The following is a 17217-nucleotide window of genomic DNA, read 5'->3' as shown; positions in this document are numbered from 1 at the left end:
ATAAGGCTATGTAATATATAGCCTTGTGTTCAGAAATGGATGCTTTACTTTACGCTCTAACACATAATCATATTTTCTACCAATCAAAGCTTACCATATATTTACATTCTAAATCATTCCTAATTAATACCTTATGATACTTTGCAGCACCTTTCTTCTTTAAGAATCCCAAAGCACTTCTTAAAAATATGAATGCTGTATATACATATTACATGAAAAAAATTGCATGAAAACATTAAGGTTGCAAAATCAAGCACTCAGAAGTTAGGAAATTCCTGAATTGAGGATGCTTGTGCACCTGCAATTTGGCCCCTTAATGCATATGTATTGTGATAATAGGCTTTAATTAAATGATCATATACTATTTTCCCACAGTACTTTTGCTTCACTTAGTGCGCATGCTGGACAGAGCTCCCTTAATGAGAAGCTATTGATTTTGTTTCTCTTCACTCAATGTGTAGTCTGTTGCCTGGTATATTGCAAGCTATCAAACGTTGCTCTGAAGAAAAAAATATTTATTTCCTTGTGGGATTTTCTATGGCATTCATCACTGCAGTATCAGAATGCTTCACACATATTAATACATTGCTTTTACATTGTTCTCGTGACATGAGGGATTATTATCCCCATTTTACAGAAGGAGAACTGAGGAACAGAGAACAGCTGTGAGTGTTCAGCACTTCTAAAAATAGGACTAAAAAAATGAGGAACACACAATTAATGATCACTGTGGAAAATCTTGGTTAAGTGAATGGACTAGCGTCACACAAGAACTCTTTGGCATGGGCAGAGATAGAATCCAGATCCTTAGGACAGCATTCGACTGCCTTAACCATGACACCAGACATTTTCTTCCTGTAGTCCTTTCCCTCATTCATTACATACCTTCCAACTTCTACAACAAATTAAGCAGGGTTTCTGCAGACAGCAGCCTCTTTCACTGCATAACCCTGCTCCACTCACGTAAAATGTCCAATTCGATGCACAGAATGAAACAGGGATCACAAAAAATTAGTATGTGGTCATGTAATTACAAAATATATCATCATGCATACACAAAAGGGGACCAGATTTAGATTGAACAGGCAACCTTAATTCTGGTGTTTCTGAGTGCTTGATTTTGCAACCTTAATAATATTCTTTTAACATAGCATTTTGGTGTAATATCCTAACATTTTAAAAGAGCAAATAAATAAAACCAAAACAAATTCCATCATAAGGCATCATATTGGCACCCACCCAGTCGTTCAGCAGTGTTGGAAATGTTAGACCCACTCAACCGATACTTTGTTAGTTTAAGTGTATGATAACAAGTGTATCTTTCCTATCAGGGGCCACTGACCCACAGAAAATATCAGTCAGAAGCTACCTATGTCCTCATGGGAAATGGGGAAGTGAGCATGCAGGCTTGGGGCTTCCCCTAGGCTTCAGGGTAGGATGAGAAATCAGAGGTTCAGAGTGTAGAAGCAGGTGCCAGACGGGAGAGGGAGGAAGGCTCTGGCGTTACAAGGGGCTTGGTGTGTGGGAGCTGACTCAAGATGTGGGAAGAGGTTACGGGTGTGGGTGCCAGGACGAAGTCCCGCCATTGCAGGCACTACCCCCACAATTCCCATTGGCCACAGTTCCAGACCAATGGGAACTGCAGAGCCAGAGCCGGGAGTGGGGGGAGCATGATGAGCCTAAGAGTTGCTGGGACACGGTGTTCATGGATGCCCCAAAGGGGGGAAGGGACACTGAGACTCAGAGCTTCCAGCCAGTGTTGTGGAGACTTGCTAGGAACCAGATTAAATGAAGCAGCAGCAGGTTCTCCACCCCTGCTCTATGTGGACCAATATTAGAAGGGAGTGAGACAATTTAAAAGTAGGTTTCACAGATATTTGTTGCACTTGAGGACTGATAAACTGCATGAATCTTGAGCTCTGCAGAGGAATCTGTATTAGTCATCACAGGCTATGTCTACACTACAAAGGTTTTTTTGGGAAAACAGCCATTCCCCCCCCCCCCCCCAAAAAAAAAACCCTTCACTTAGGTCCACACTGCAATCGCGTTCTTTCGGGAAAAAAAAAATCGAAAGAACAGAGTTTTTTTTCCCGACATTTGCAAATCTCTTTCTATGAGGAAGAAGCCTTTTTCCGAAAGAACTCTTTCGGAAAAAGACATGGGTGGACAGGGAAGAGGCAGTTCTTTCGAAAGATGAGGAAAGAGGAAAAAGCAACAGGTGCCCTGGTGACCACTTTGTGCATTGTAATCACAGCTTAAATGTGAGATAGTGTCCATTCGGTGTGGATGCTATCTATTGAAAAAGTCGATCACTTTTTCGATGCGCTTTTGCAGTGTGGACGCTCTCTTTTGGAAGAAGTTTTTTTTGGAAGATCTCTTCTGGAAAAGCTTCTTCCAAAAGAAGCCTGTAGTCTAGATGTAGCCCCAGACTGTTCTGCTCACCACTCCATTTTAACCCCTTCTTCCCTATCCCATTCAACCTACTTGGTCCTAATCCCATCTCTTTCCCATCTCTGGCTCTTGACCCAATCCATTCTCCTCTCCTAGCCAGTCTGTCTCCATTCCTTGGAGGTCTTATACAAATTCCAGGCTCCATGTCCAGCAAGTCCTAGTCTCAATGCCTCCAACCTCCCTGACCCAATCTCTCACTCCCGCCAATTCCTCATCCAAATGTCTCTCTCTCCATTGTGGCTTCCAATATCATCTTCCCCACAGGTTCCCAGTCCCAATCTCACTTTTCATCTAATGTCAGTATAGGTTAAACCTCTCTAATCCGGCACACTCTGACCTGTGGTCCAGCATGATTTTAGTTAGCCCTTATAATGAATGTGGCCAAGTTTCCCGCAGTCTCATAAAGTTTGTTTATAGTCATTAGTCCTGGCTCTCAGTGTTCTGTGCTGTTATTTAGCTCTGTTTACCCCAAATGTCTTCTAAGAGTCCAGTAGCAATGAAACCATTGGTAATGCTGCTAGACAATATTGATCTCCTGTGGTTCGGCAAATTCTTTGGTTTGGCACCAGTCAGGTTCTGAGGGTGCTGGACTAGAGAGGTTCAACCTGTAGCTTCTCTCCTTATTCCAGTGTGTTTTTGCAGTCAATTTCAGATTTCTTCTCCCCACTCCCCTGGGTCCTCACCAGATGGTTGACTCAACTTTCTTTAACCTGCATCCCTTTGTCCTGATGTTCTAAATACCAGTCTCCTTGCCCCACTCCCAACTTTCTGTCATAGTTTCTCTCTCCCCCCACCTCTTCCATTCCTTATCTTTCTCCCTGCTCCTGGTTTCAGCCTACTCCCTGTATATCTATTTCTTGTTCTGCAAATTTGAATTGGGCAGCTTCCTTCTTCATGCTGCCTAAGCCCTTCAAGGAGGTCACTGAGAGCACAGCAGGGCTCCTACTCTAAATCCGAGACTGAATATAGCCCACAAAATCCAGAGCTGTAGGTGCAGAAAAAGTCCTGCTCAGCAATGGGCCAGAGAATGTCCAATATATATGGAATCTTCAGGGAACTTAGTTGCTAAAATTTAAGAAGTCTCTATGGAGCACATGGAAAAGTGTCATTTCTTTAAAAGCATATAAGGTGGTCAACTTTGGGCAGATTTCCACAAGGAAAGCAAAAAGGACATTCCTGACCAAAAGGCCACTTTCCTGCCAAATTCCAAGTCTCTGTTCCAAAACATGGGGCACTTCATCTTTTAAAAGAAAAAGATTGCTAGAACTGTTTTAATATGGGCAAAACACTGGTCATTTACATATAGCTAAAGCATTTTGGCTGCAAATTTCAAGAAAAATTCAGCCTGAGGGAGGCAGACATCAGGCCTGGAAAATGTCAGCCTAAATGACTAAAATTTAGAAATGTTACGAGAAAACAGGATCTTATAATACAGGGAAAGAGAATAATCTATGGTGTTAAAAACATAGAATAGCACAAAACTATTGGACACTCAAAACAGAAAGAGAAGGGAAATTTTCTCCAAGGAAATTTGTATAAATATATTGCTGATCAGAAATGAGGTAAGAGGGACTGATGTCTCTTCTAAATGGCAAATAAACAGCAGGGTCCAAGATACTCACTTTAACCACCTCAGAAAAATGAGTCAGTTTTGCTGGGATATGACCCTGAATTTGAGGATGTTTCAATCAATCCCTCATTTTAGACCACTAAACCATTTCCTGGTCTGACACAGACCACACCCATTATGTCTCTCTTGCAACGAAGCTGGCTCAAAATGAAACAAGATATATATACTTGTATTTTGATTAGTAACCAAAACTTTAACCAATTGCACCAACCTCTTCCCTCTTAAAGAGAAAGAGATTTAGCAGGCTCTAGCACTCCTTCCACAAAAAATTACATAGAAAAGAAAGAGTATGTTGTGTGATTCAGCTCATGGGCTTCCTCCTCTTTTTCTTTTAAGAAGAAGGGTTTTTGAAACATTGCATTTTGGAATGAGACTTGTCCTGGAAATTTCTACATTTCATGGGGAAAACAGGCCTAACCCTATTGATCATGGGGCAATAATAGTTTGCCTTCTTAGAAGGCTGCATGGTTACCTGAGTTCTATTGTCATTGCCTCTGCCATCATGCCTATTCCCTCGCCTATCTAGCATAAACTTCAGCACAAACATCCCATTGGAAGTCTATCAGGTAAGACAGTGATCATGCTACAATGGAGCTCTTTAGTGCAAAGGGTGGGCAAATATTCGCCTGTGGGCTGCATCTGGTCTGCCAGGGTCATGCACCATCTGATGATTAAAGATAAACTATCACATCAGAGGAAATTTGAGAGAAAGGGATACTTAAAGAAATGGTATTGCAAATGTTTGGATCTTTGCCTCACACTTGCTCCTTCTATTTGTTTTTTGGTGAAGTCATCAAGATGTATTTATGTCATCACAGTCCATAGCTAGAGAAACAAATGTGGCATGACAAAAACTGATCATGAATAAATCTGCCATAACAATGACTTCCCTGGAGGAGTATGTAATATAGAAGGGCTTTAGGAGAGTAAACATTAATTTTAAACCAGGTATGTACTGGATATTGTGCACCATCAGCAATCTGCTATAGCCTCAGTTTTGCGAGGAAACACAGGACAGCTCTTTTCACCCTTCACAGAAGGGAAGACTTCCTGCATCAAAAACAGCCTCAATCCCAATTCATGATGCCTAATTTCCCTGATGAGCTTCTCCACCAAAAAGTTCCTCATGTTAACTGACTCCACTACATAACTTGATATGGTCTCCCACAGTATTTCTGCTAGCAAGTTAAAGAAATACATCTTGGACAAATGCCCTATAAGGTGGACAGAAAGCTGGCTATATCATCAGGCTCAATTGGTAGTGATCGATGTCTAATTGTCAGCCGGTATCAAGTGATACGAGTACACTGGGGGTTGGTCCTGGGGCCATTTTTCTATTTCCACCATCTTCATTAATGGTCTGGATGATGGGCTAGATTTCACCCTTGCCAACCTTTGGATGACACTAAGATGGGGGAAGAGGTAGATAAGCTGGAGGATAGGGATAGGGTCCAGAGTAACGTAGACAAATTGGAAAATTGTGCCCAAATAAATCTGATTAGGTTCAACGAGGACAAGTGCTGGGTCTTGCACTTAGGAGGGAAGAATCCCATGCACCGCTACAGGCAGGGGTGACTAGCTAATTGGCAGTTCTGCAGAAAAGGAGCTGAGGATTAAAGTAGACAAGCTGAATATGACTCAGCAGTGTGCCCTTGTTACCAAGAAGGCTAGCAGCATATTGGGCTGTGTTAGTAGGAGCATTGCTAGTAGATTAAGGGAAGAGATTATTCCTCTCTATTCAGCACTAGTGAAGCCACATCTGTCTCTGGTTTGGGGCTCCTCACTACAGAGAGGACAAATTGGAGAAAGTCCAGTGGAAGGCAACAAAAATGATTAGGGGACTGGGGAATATGACTTATGGGGAGAAGCTGAGGGAACTGATCTTATTTAGTATGCAAAGGAGAAGAATGGGGGGAAAAGGGGAATTTGATAGCAGCCTTCAACTACCCGAAGTGGGGTTCCAAAGAGGACAGAACAAGGCTATTCTCACTGGTGACAGATGACTGAACAAGAAGCAATGGTCTCAAACTGCAGCAGGGGAGGCCTAAATTGGATATTAGGAAGAATTACTTCACTAGGAGGGTGGTGAAACATTAGAATGGGTTGCCTAAGGAGGTGGTGGAATCTTCCTTAAAGGTTTTTAAGGCCAGGCTTGACAAAGCCCTGGCTGGAACAATATTTTGGGGTTGCTCCTGTTTGGAGCAGGGACAGGACTAGATGACCTCCTGAGATCCCTTCTAATCCTAATCTTCTAGGATTCTGTGATACGATCCCCTTTGCCAGAGGAATTGTTTTTTCTACCCAGAGGTTGAGCCTCTTTCTCTTCTGAAATCTCATGGGGAGGAAAAAGAATATTTGATATGAACAAGAATAGTATTTTGAGTCTATTTTCCATATACAGTAGACTTCCAATAATCTGGAACCTATAGGACCTAGGTGGTGCCGGATTATCAGATATGCCGGACTATCAGGAGGTACTATAAGTTGGTTATATATATACTGTATACATTATATACTGTATATAAAGTGTTCTTAACCCTTTTTATTGTACATACTGTATACAGTATACTGTAATGTTTTAGTTTTTTTAAGCCTTTTTTACCCTTTTTGCTCAGTTCAGCTGCTGTTGCTGTTACCTTGTGACTCATTTTTTTGACAAAGCTCACTCACTAGGCTCTTGCCATTTTGATGCCGGACTATCAGGAGTGCCAGACTATTGGATGCCGGACTATTGGAGTTTTACTGTAGTATAATTAAAATGCTTCTTTTACTCATTATTATGTGGCTCAAAAATAAGCTTATAGGCCAATAGTATTTCTAGCAGACCTAATTTCAAACTAAGATGAGATCACAAATAAACTACTAAATTTTAATATGTATTACTCCGAAACACAGTGGAAAGTAGGAAGTTTTTATACTCACATGTAATAGCAAAAGATGCAAAGGCAAAGAAATAGAAGATCTGGTGTCAATTAGAGATAAATGTTTTAGTAGTATAATGTGCATGCTGTTAATTCTAACCTAAAGTTTTCAGCTTGAATCATTTCAGAACATCTAGAAATTGGGACACGTATTTCCCAAAGTGAACTATAAACCAAATAAAAATCTAAATACTCTGTGATTTCTATCTGAATTTATGTAAAGAATATGATTCTCCAATTCAGAAAAAGACAATGAGCAAACTCTTCTTTCAGATCTTCATAGTGAAGATGAACTGCAATACTTCCTTGTCTGTGTGCGTGGAAATCCTATTTGTTAACAGCAAAGAGATACTTGTACATAAGGAGAGCTCAGAGTCATAGTGTACTATTCAGATTCTTTAGGAAAATTTAACCCAGTAATTAGGATTAAGGTTGCATATAAAGATACAAAATTCTGCCAAAGTTCCCAGTGATACACTACTTACTGCTAAGAACAAAGGAATTCCTGCTATATACCGCAAAGTAAATCCTGCATGCAAAAACTTGGAAGGCTAACAGCTATCAGAGATAGTAGAAAAAATGGTCAAGCTAACAGAACTGACAGCTAACTATGCCCTAGAAATGAAACAGGACACATCCAGAGTTTGAACTCGAATCTGTTCCTGAAAAAGAAGTTTTAATAATCTGAGAGTAAATGAGGTATGTGTACACCACAAGTGTAATGCCAAAAGGCAGACCAGAACCTGGGCTCTCTGGAGTTTAGTGAATGAGCCTACTGAGTGAGCTAAAAGCCAGTTGTTAATTAGCTAAGGCCACAGAGCAGACATTATTTTCTTTGTAAGTGGTCTCAGTGCCACTAGATGGTACATTACACCACACCTAGAAGGTGTCTGAGTTATACAAGCACTACAGTAGGACAGCTGTAGAATGGCAGCTACCCACTGCAATAGCGCTGTTGTAAAGATACTTGCTACAGTGATGAAGATTTTTTTCCTCCCATGTCTGTAGTAAATCCACCCCTTTGAAAGGTGGTACCTAGGTTGATGGAAGAACTTCCAAATGTAAATAAATTGATCTAAGTGTTAGTTTCAGGCCTGGTCTGTACCTACTATATAAAAATTGGGTGGCTATATGTTTCTTTCTGTTTCTCAGGTGAATTAGTATTTTGTGTAAATGCAAACAAATCTTTTGTTTAGCTATTATGATGATGTAAGTGCTGACTGAAAATTGTGGGTGACAAGAAAAACTCAACCTTTCAGGGAATAAGTGAAAACAGATATGGTGAACTGGTTTAGGAGTACATAAGGTCCTAATAAGATGCTTAGTATAAGACTATGCTGTGGTTTCTTCCCAAAATGCACCACATTACAGCAGCTGGGGATCTGCTTAGCACCCTGATTCTTGTGGACTTCAGAGGCAAGAGAACCAAGTTCATCCCTAGATGTAGGACAGTCACCAAATGGAAGGGAACAGCTAATTTCTGGTATGCCAAATAAGGCAATCTCCATATTGTTCTTTCTTTAATTAGCTCACACCTTTTAAAATTTGTTAAAATATGACTCATTCATCTTTCATTCATTAACATATAAAATAATTATTAGAAATGTAATATATTGCATATAATTAATTACACATTGAAATATACAAGAAGTAGGCTTATTTGATAGTTTTGGTATGCAATGAAATTGGGATGCTTAAACAATTGGAATGTGACACCAACTTCTGGAAAGAATCACTGATATTTTACGTGATACCCTACCTAGAAGAATGATATATGAAAAATAAGAAGATGCATTAGGACTATACTTTCAGGCCTAGGACATGGGGGAGGAGGAGGGGGGAGAGAATACAACAAAAATTCCCTATGAATGTGTTTCTCCAGACATTTTGGAAAACAAGCATTGGAGCTGAGTGTTGCTTGGTGTTTGTAATTATTAGTTGACCTGGAGTATGAAGGAATTCTGGATATCTGAAACTGGGGAGTTGGGAAGAGACAGGAATTCTGGATATCTGAAACTGGGGAGATGGACTGAAACAGAAGGGAGGATGGTTTGTTTGATTATTTCAGGCAGCGGAGCCCAGACAACAAATATTTCAAACAGCTCTCAATCTGAATAATGATTTAGATTCAGTTATCACAATGGAAAAAAAATGGAACCAATTATTATTTTCCTCAAATTTGACTGATCTGAATAGTCTCAGAATGAAGCTCTAACATGGCATATGAGTTGCTAATAGGTTGCCATATGACAACACAACTTCAGTGGTGTTACTTCGTCCTGCCACAGCAGTAAGGGCCATTGCCTAGATTGGTGGGGAGCTGGTGCTACTGCAGTCTGGGAGATTGGCTAGACTGAAGAGATTGATGGAAATTCTATCTTCATCTATGGCTTCTGAGACTCTGTTTGACAGAGTTAGAGCTGCTTTGACACTGTGACCATGTTTAGGAAAGAAAAGGAGGCAAATGCCTGCTCAGAAGCTTAGCTGGATTTGAAAATGAGTAGCAAATGTTATTATTGTAATTTAGAGCCATACTTCTACTTAAAAGTTCTCTGTTAATATAACAAAGGCTTTTTCTACCCCAGTAGTTGATGGATGGATTTTCAGTGAGGGTTCCTAACTATTCTGCAGAAAAAAACGTTATACTTATCTTTTTAGAAACCCCTCAGAAAGCTCCTGTAGGAACAATCCTGCTCTCACAGGAGGATGTAAAAGATGATGGAGGAGTTCTTTTCCATTTCTAATGTCTGTGATACAAATTGAAAATCTTGGATTTTTTGAATAAATTCCCAGGCATCTGTAATCTCATAGCTATAAGTAGATCTAGAATACTGAGTGACTGTATCTGAGACCAGGACACAGGATGCACATCTATAATAAACCATTTCATTAAAGAATCCAGACATCTTACATTAGAATCCAAACATATAAAATCATATCCTTTTTGATTGGACAGCACTTAATTTTGAGCCAAAGGAAAACTTAGATCAACTTAGTTTGGGAATTCCATCAACTATAAATACCATTAAATACTACATTGATATTGTTGGATAATATTCATATTCCTCTTGCGCTATGTGACTGTTCATCACATCACTATGTCTGGAAGCTTTACAATCATACAAAAATATAAAGTGCAGTATTATGTGACTGCTCTAATAGTAAAATTACTGTGAAACGAAGATCTCAAGGGGAAACAAACAAAATTTATACAAGGAAAGCTCTATCGTGCAATGCACCATGTAACAGAAATGTGTCATCAGAAGTCAAAGTAGCAAGAGAGATTAAGACATGAGTCAGACATATATTTGGAAGTAATTTTTAGCATATACTGTATTTAATCTATCTCGATAACGAATTATTTAGAAAGTGCATAGCTTTGGACCTTTGAAAAACACAATACTGTGCAGAGGATTAAACATCATTTCTAGTCAATGCTGGCATATATTCTAATCAGAAAATTTATTTTAGAAATTTGCTGTTCAAAAAGATCACAGGTCTTCTGAACACAGCTGAATTACCTCTACAACTAATTTTTATTACCAAGGTGTCTCTTATAGATAGAACTATTTGTTGTTTGTAAATTGAATATGTTTGCACACATGAATATGTTTTAGGGATAGTACTTGCTGGACATTAAACACAGGACCTGGTTTTGCTAGGAAGTTCAAGGGAACTAGCTAGATAGTAAGTTACAACTGGTTAAAAAACCTGAACATTTTTGTTACAAATATTTAGGGCTATAGTCAAAAATTGAGTTTGCAATAAAAATTATAGTTAAAAATTTAAAATATTTGGACCTCCTTAAACAGTGGCTAATTGAGAAACAGTCTTGTCAGGGCCTGAAGACTAGAATCAGAATAAAATACGTTCATATCCCATTCCCCAAATGTTCTGATCTCCTATATTATCTTTAAGGCTCTTACAAAACCAGGTATAGAAGTTCAATGCATTACATCTGGTACTATCAGACTCTTTGAGAGATAGTGGCTTTTGCATGCCATGCTCACAAAAAGCAAGGCACACATTGTAAAAGAAGACTTCTCAATTGAATGGGCAGATTGAGCACAAAAATTCGATACTGTAGTGTAAAGGGATACATTATCTGAGACAGAGACAAATGAAGAAGAGATGGTATTAATTTTTTTTCTGTTTATAGACCTTGAAAAATATGATGCCCATGTGTTAATACTTGAATTTAGCCTCCATTCTTACTGCATTAGTAGAGCTTAAAGTCATTTTATACAGAGTCATATGTGTAATCTGAAATGTGTCAAACTATGTGTTCCCTAGTTACCAACTATTTAATTAGCTTTATTTGTTCTTTGTGATATAGGCAAGGCAAGATTTCTTTATTTTCCATATTTAAGTTTGAACCAGAATATGCCAAATATTTGGATGCTATTAATTTACAGAGGTTGTTAGAAAAATATTAGTAACATCAAAAAAGAAGGCTTTCTTCTTATTTCACAAACATGCTGCTATCACTGATTTCTCCCTTTATTGGAAATCAAATAAAAAATTGAGGATAAACACTAAAATATATTGAGTGAAGTATCGGTTCACAAGAAGCTGTATGAAATTAACGGGGGAGCTTAATTCAATAAAATTTGACTTTCCATTGCCACCAAAGCCAAGAGTATCAGGCACTTAGTTTGTGTCATATCTTCTGTACTTTACTGACTGAAATACTACTTAAATAATCAAGAGAAAAAGTATAAAACAATTTGTGTAAGGAAGGCAATCGATCAGGTACAATATATTTATTTAAATCAATTTTCTGTTGTATTTATAATCTTTCTGGATGCACACTGGAATATAGTTTCCTTCTATAGTAATAAATATATTATGAAATAAATAAGAAAAAAAAAACCTTAAAAAACTTAAAGGTTCAATAGTTGTATGCTGCACCACAGCAGATGAGATAACAGGAGAGCTAAGTGAAAAGATCAATGCTGTATTCATATTCCTATGGAGATCTCTCTGCAACTCACCCATTATACTGTCTGTTCCATTAGCAGGTGGCGTGCAGGAAGAAGCGTTGTAATGATTTGTACCACTACGGTGGAAAGTGGACATCGGAGGAAGACTGGAATTGATGTCTGCTGAGGAGTGTGATGGGTAGCTCTGTAAGAGAAAGTATAAAAATAATAAAACATAAAAGACAGGCTCTCTGGATCAAGTAGTTCAGAACTGTTACATTATTTCACCTAAAGGAGCAGATCTTGTCATATGGATAAAGGAACGAGTAATTTTTTTCTATTCAGATACCTAGTAAGAAAAAGTCATAAACTCTGGTATTATAGGATGAAATGAAGAAAGAAAATATATGCCACATACCAGGACAAATAAATTGTGACAGTAATCTCTATTAGTTGGAAAAATAGTCTCCCAAAGAAAGTTATGGCATCCACCTTATATGTGATATTTAAAACTAGACCTGAGAAAGCACTAAAATAAATATTATATGGAAACAAACCATCACAGAGATAGACTAGTTGATCTAATGAGCCAAATTCTCTACCCCGGTGCTGCACTTTGAAGTGCAAAGTATCCAAGATTCGATGGGTAGTGCATTGTTGGCCGTTTCTACTGGTGGTCTGTATGATGATCTAGAACATTGCCATCTTTAAGCCCTAAGAAAAAGAGAGTATCACTATGCCTTAGTAATCCTTAGCTGCTGCAGTAGCTCCATGGACAGCTGAGAGTAAATTAAAACAACCAAGGAAAAGTCTAACTTCTGGATCAGGGAAATATAAAAGAAGCATAAAGATATCTTGGTGCTCTATCCTTATATGCAATCCTACACCAAGCACAGAAGGGCCAAAAATAGAATCTGGGCCACAAAATTGTCTCTTACTTTCTATGATTCTATAATTTTTACAGTACTTTTAATATTTAAGTAGGAAATACTTGGAGTCCACCTTGGAGTTACAAGGACATAGGCACATCATACGGTTATACAGCCAAAATCCATAATCCTTACCTAGTCAGAACTTCAGTTGAGTTTAACAGGGGTTTTGTCTAGGTCAAGTCTGAATGAAGATTTCAGACGTTGACTTTGACTCGCATACAAATCATTCTATGAAGGCAACTCATAGACAACTGGCTGAAATCAACACGGGTAAGAGAGTTTGTCACATAACTCACAAATCAGTAAACAGCAATTGTTTAGGATAACTGTCTAATCGGAGTAATACCATGACCCCTGCCGAGTTTTGTTCCGTGACACCCACACAAACATGGTGCTTCATGATCAGCAAATGAGATTTTATCATTTCTCACGGCGAAAAATCAAAGGGAGACCACCAAATATTTTAGCATACACATGTGATCTGCCTTACAATGGATGTAGCTTGATGAGGAAATTGCACTCTACATTCTAAGCAACTATTAAACAAAAAGTACAATCCATGAGAAAACAGAAATAATAAACAAACAGCAACTATTCTTTTTGTGCTGTCTGTATTGGCACTGCAACATCACTAGTTGACCAACAATTTAAGAGATTTTACATCAGCTTGAACTGAAGTTATTCAGTGTCTTCCCAATAGTCTCTGCATACGCTAAAGGTGCTGACCTCCCACTATTTTCCCAGTAGAAACCACATAGGGCAGCAATTAAAATATCAGTGCCTTGCCTCTGTGCTACCTTTGGCATAGAAGCCCTTGGCTAATGAAGAGAAGCAGGACAATAAATACTATGAACCTAAAGTTCAGAAGTGCAGAACACCTACAATTCACATTCATGTCAGTTGGAGCTCAGAGGACTAGATTCACAAAAGTGGATCCTAACTGCCACTTTAGGTGCTCAAACCCCTGAATTAGGCACCCTCTGCTCACCTGCAGCCAAACTCTGTAGGAGCCAAACTAGCCCAGCACCAAAATATTTGAAGTACATTTTGCTGTAGGTATCTATGTTTCTGCCTCTGAGCATGCACACATGCTGCTGCTGCTTCCTTCCAGAGGTCTGGACACCTAAGCCCCAGAGCAATGGGGAAATATGCTCTCTCTTTGCATAAGTCAACCTGCAAGGCTCAGTCTATTCAGCATGTTCAGAGCTCATCTACTGGTTCAGGACTTGCACGAGATATGTGAATTAATCAGTTACTGGGGCAGGGGGGCTTCCACAGGAGAAATGGTGTGATATCCTGAGAAGCAGCAGAGTTCTATTCAAATGCCTTCTCCCACTTCAGGCAAAGAAGGAACTTGAATTGGAGACCTCCCTCCCACATCCCAGCTGAGTGTCCTAACCATTGGCGCTGAGAGTCATTGTTTTCCTTTTCTGCCTACTTCTTGCAAAAATGATTTGGGTCAACTGAGGGTTTGCAGATGACAATCCTAAGTGGAGAAAGGCACCTCCTCTCAGCCTGGATTTAGGCACTGACAATCATAAGAAAGATGGGGCTTGGAACAGAACCCCTTTCCTTGGTACCTCCCATTGGCTAGCTTAGCTGGGGAGTCACCTAAGCTGCTGGCTTTTATGACTCCCATTTCAAAGTGCCTCTCTTCTTCCATTTCTCATATAAGGAAGCCAGAGCACCTAATTCCATGCTCTCTCAATCTTAATGATTTTCTGGGTATTGAAAAGATGTATGCTCGGCAAAGCTGCATGTCACCGCTCCTAAAGTCAATAGTGAATCTAGACCTGGGTGCTTGCTATATCTGACAGACCAAATCGTAATTCTTAGATGAAAACTACATTTGGAAGGTGTTATGGTTGAGAATAATTTACTTTACAGACCATTACATGTTGTAACTATCCCCAAACCAAGACTGATCAACCAAGGATTTTAAGATAGGGTTATTCTTGAAAGAAACAGGGGCATTCAAACAATCTTTACTGTACCATGTCATGACACCATGCAAGAACCATACATTTAAATTAATGAATACTAGTGCATGGTTCCAAACCAAATGAACATATTTTTGAATATGACACATTCTACTTTGTTTCATATTTTTTCTCATTGTTTCACTATAGGGAACGGTCAGTGTTGTTTGTGTGTCCTCATTGTACACATTAAATAAACATGGTCAATCTGCTACTTCATATTGGTTGTAACTAGGGATATCTTAGCCTTGTGAAGTTTAATGTTTTCTGAACTTCTTGATTTTTTTTTAGTTAAAAAACCCCTAAACCTGTAGTTTAAACCTATGGAGTTTTCTCCCTAAGAATAATTCAATTACAATAAAAAGTCCACCATCGTCTAGCTAAAAAGAAGTCTCTGCTAACTTTTAAGGATGGTCAAACTTCTCCAAAATTGAGCCTAATTCAAATAAAAACTATCTATTTTTTCTCTTGTAACCCTTGCTCCTTTTTTCAATATCTGATCAGTGAAATCAGAATCTAAATTAAATAATGTGTACCAGTTGAATCCATGATGGTTACATGGATATAAATTAGAAAAAGAGTTCTCTACTTACATTTGAAATAATTTATAATTTTTTTTTGGGGGGGGGGGGGGGAGGTGGAAGCATGCATATAAATGTATTTAAATCTCCTTTGATGTCTATAAAACTATGCTTATTTCACTAGCTAGTTTATTTTCACAGGGACTTTAGAAGAACCACCTACGCAAAACTACTACCTTCTTCCCAATCCTCCACCCAACTTCCTCTCCAGAATTATGTTGGTATATAGTCTTGAAGAGACAGTATTATGTTCTGGACTATTGTTTTGATATCTTAAAATTCTTCAGATATAGAAACAGGAATTTTATACTATCTAATAGGAAGACTGACTGCCAACTTTCTAATCGGAAAAGTTATCTGTCTCCAGACCTTAAAATGGAAGCAATTTTAGACATTTCGATATATGATAACTAAGATACCAAACTTTGCAGACAGAAGAATGTATAATCCACCATTAATGAAATATTTAAAATAAAACTTCCTAACATTTCTCAGATACTTATTTTGTAAAATATGTGCCATGAGATCACACGGTAATTCAAGAAAAACATTTTAGTTTCATGATCTTGGTATGGACATTCTTCTCAGATGGCAAAACTCTGAGTGACTTGTGCAGGTCATCCCAAATGAGCAGCAATAGAACGTTTAGCTCACAACCATGCCATTATATATCTTTTCTCTCCATACATGTACACGTGTCTTTCTTTGTTCCATTGGAAAGTTATCTTACCAAACGGTCATGTGGATGCAGGCTGCAGTAACTGCTAGACTGTGGAATATGAGAAGAATTGCCCAACATTCCTCCATAACCAGGCTGATTCATCCCACTGGAGGAGCTCCATGGGTCACTGCTGTGATGACCATCTGTAGAAAAGAAAGAAAATGTGGCTTTTCTGAAGGCCATAAATCTTGGTTTTATATTCGTTTTTTGTTTTGTTTTCCTGTAAACTTTAAAATAACTTTCCTAATGGGGCTTGATGAACATGCAACGTATCATTGTGGTGGTTAATTGCTTACATTACAAGACAGCAGCCATAAAAGGGATGCTGTATATTGTCTGTCTGTCTCCTAAGGACTACACAAATTTAACATAAAAGCATGCTCTTAATAAAAAATTAAGCTGAACTGAGCAACAGCGAATAACAATATCATCTTGAATCATTTCAAGTCAGCCGCATAACTGATGTTTAAAAGTTTCTTTGAAGTTTTATTCCAGACATTTAAACTTGCTTAAATCCATATACCTCAAGTTTCAGCTGGGACAAAATATGAGCTTCAAAATAAACTAAACAATTATTGTTTGAATCTGAATTTAAAGTGGTCTAACAACCTTTGAATAACACCTCCTGCACACAGGCGATTTGGTATGTCATTAAGAGGTTTTGATTCTTAGAGGGGTATTACTTCCTCTACAAATACACAAGCCAATTTGTGTTTCTGCACCAAATATGCCTATGTTTGCTGAGTGATTCCATTGTGATGAGATACAGGCTATACTGCCGACATTTAAAAGTTAACCCTAAACCAAGTCAAGCACTTAAAGGGATTCTTAGCTTAACCACACTTTTTACATGTAACTAGATCCAAATCTATAATGATCAAGAGTTTTGTTCAGTTATGAATAGTCCCATAATACCACAACATAACAACCTAACCTTTCCATATGTGTTATAAATCCCAATTTAGGAATCAGGTCCTATCTAACACAATTAAAAAAAAGAGAGAGAAAGGTTAACATTATTCATTCATTTCTACAAATGTTTAATTTATAGAACTCTTTTAATTTCAGTTTTATTAAATC

General features: G+C 38.4%; 1 protein-coding gene across 27 annotated transcripts in view; it reads right to left on the bottom strand.

Moving 5' to 3' along the window:
- TCF4 (transcription factor 4) overlaps positions 1–17217 on the bottom strand; it is a 336615-nt gene that overhangs the window by 38897 nt on the left and 280501 nt on the right. For all 27 annotated transcript variants that reach the window (XM_014570220.4, XM_075932639.2, XM_014570224.4 and 24 more), the window contains 2 exons: positions 16147–16280; positions 11997–12129 (listed from right to left, as the gene is read on the bottom strand). In XM_014570220.4, coding sequence (XP_014425706.1) covers positions 11997–12129; positions 16147–16280 — 267 coding nt within the window. The remainder of the gene's footprint in view (positions 1–11996; positions 12130–16146; positions 16281–17217) is intronic.

The sequence above is a fragment of the Pelodiscus sinensis genome, chromosome 6 (genome assembly GCF_052426305.1).
Source record: "Pelodiscus sinensis isolate ZL-2025 chromosome 6, ASM5242630v1, whole genome shotgun sequence".
NCBI lineage: Eukaryota > Metazoa > Chordata > Testudines > Trionychidae > Pelodiscus > Pelodiscus sinensis.
This window is presented reverse-complemented; position numbering and strand designations above follow the sequence as displayed.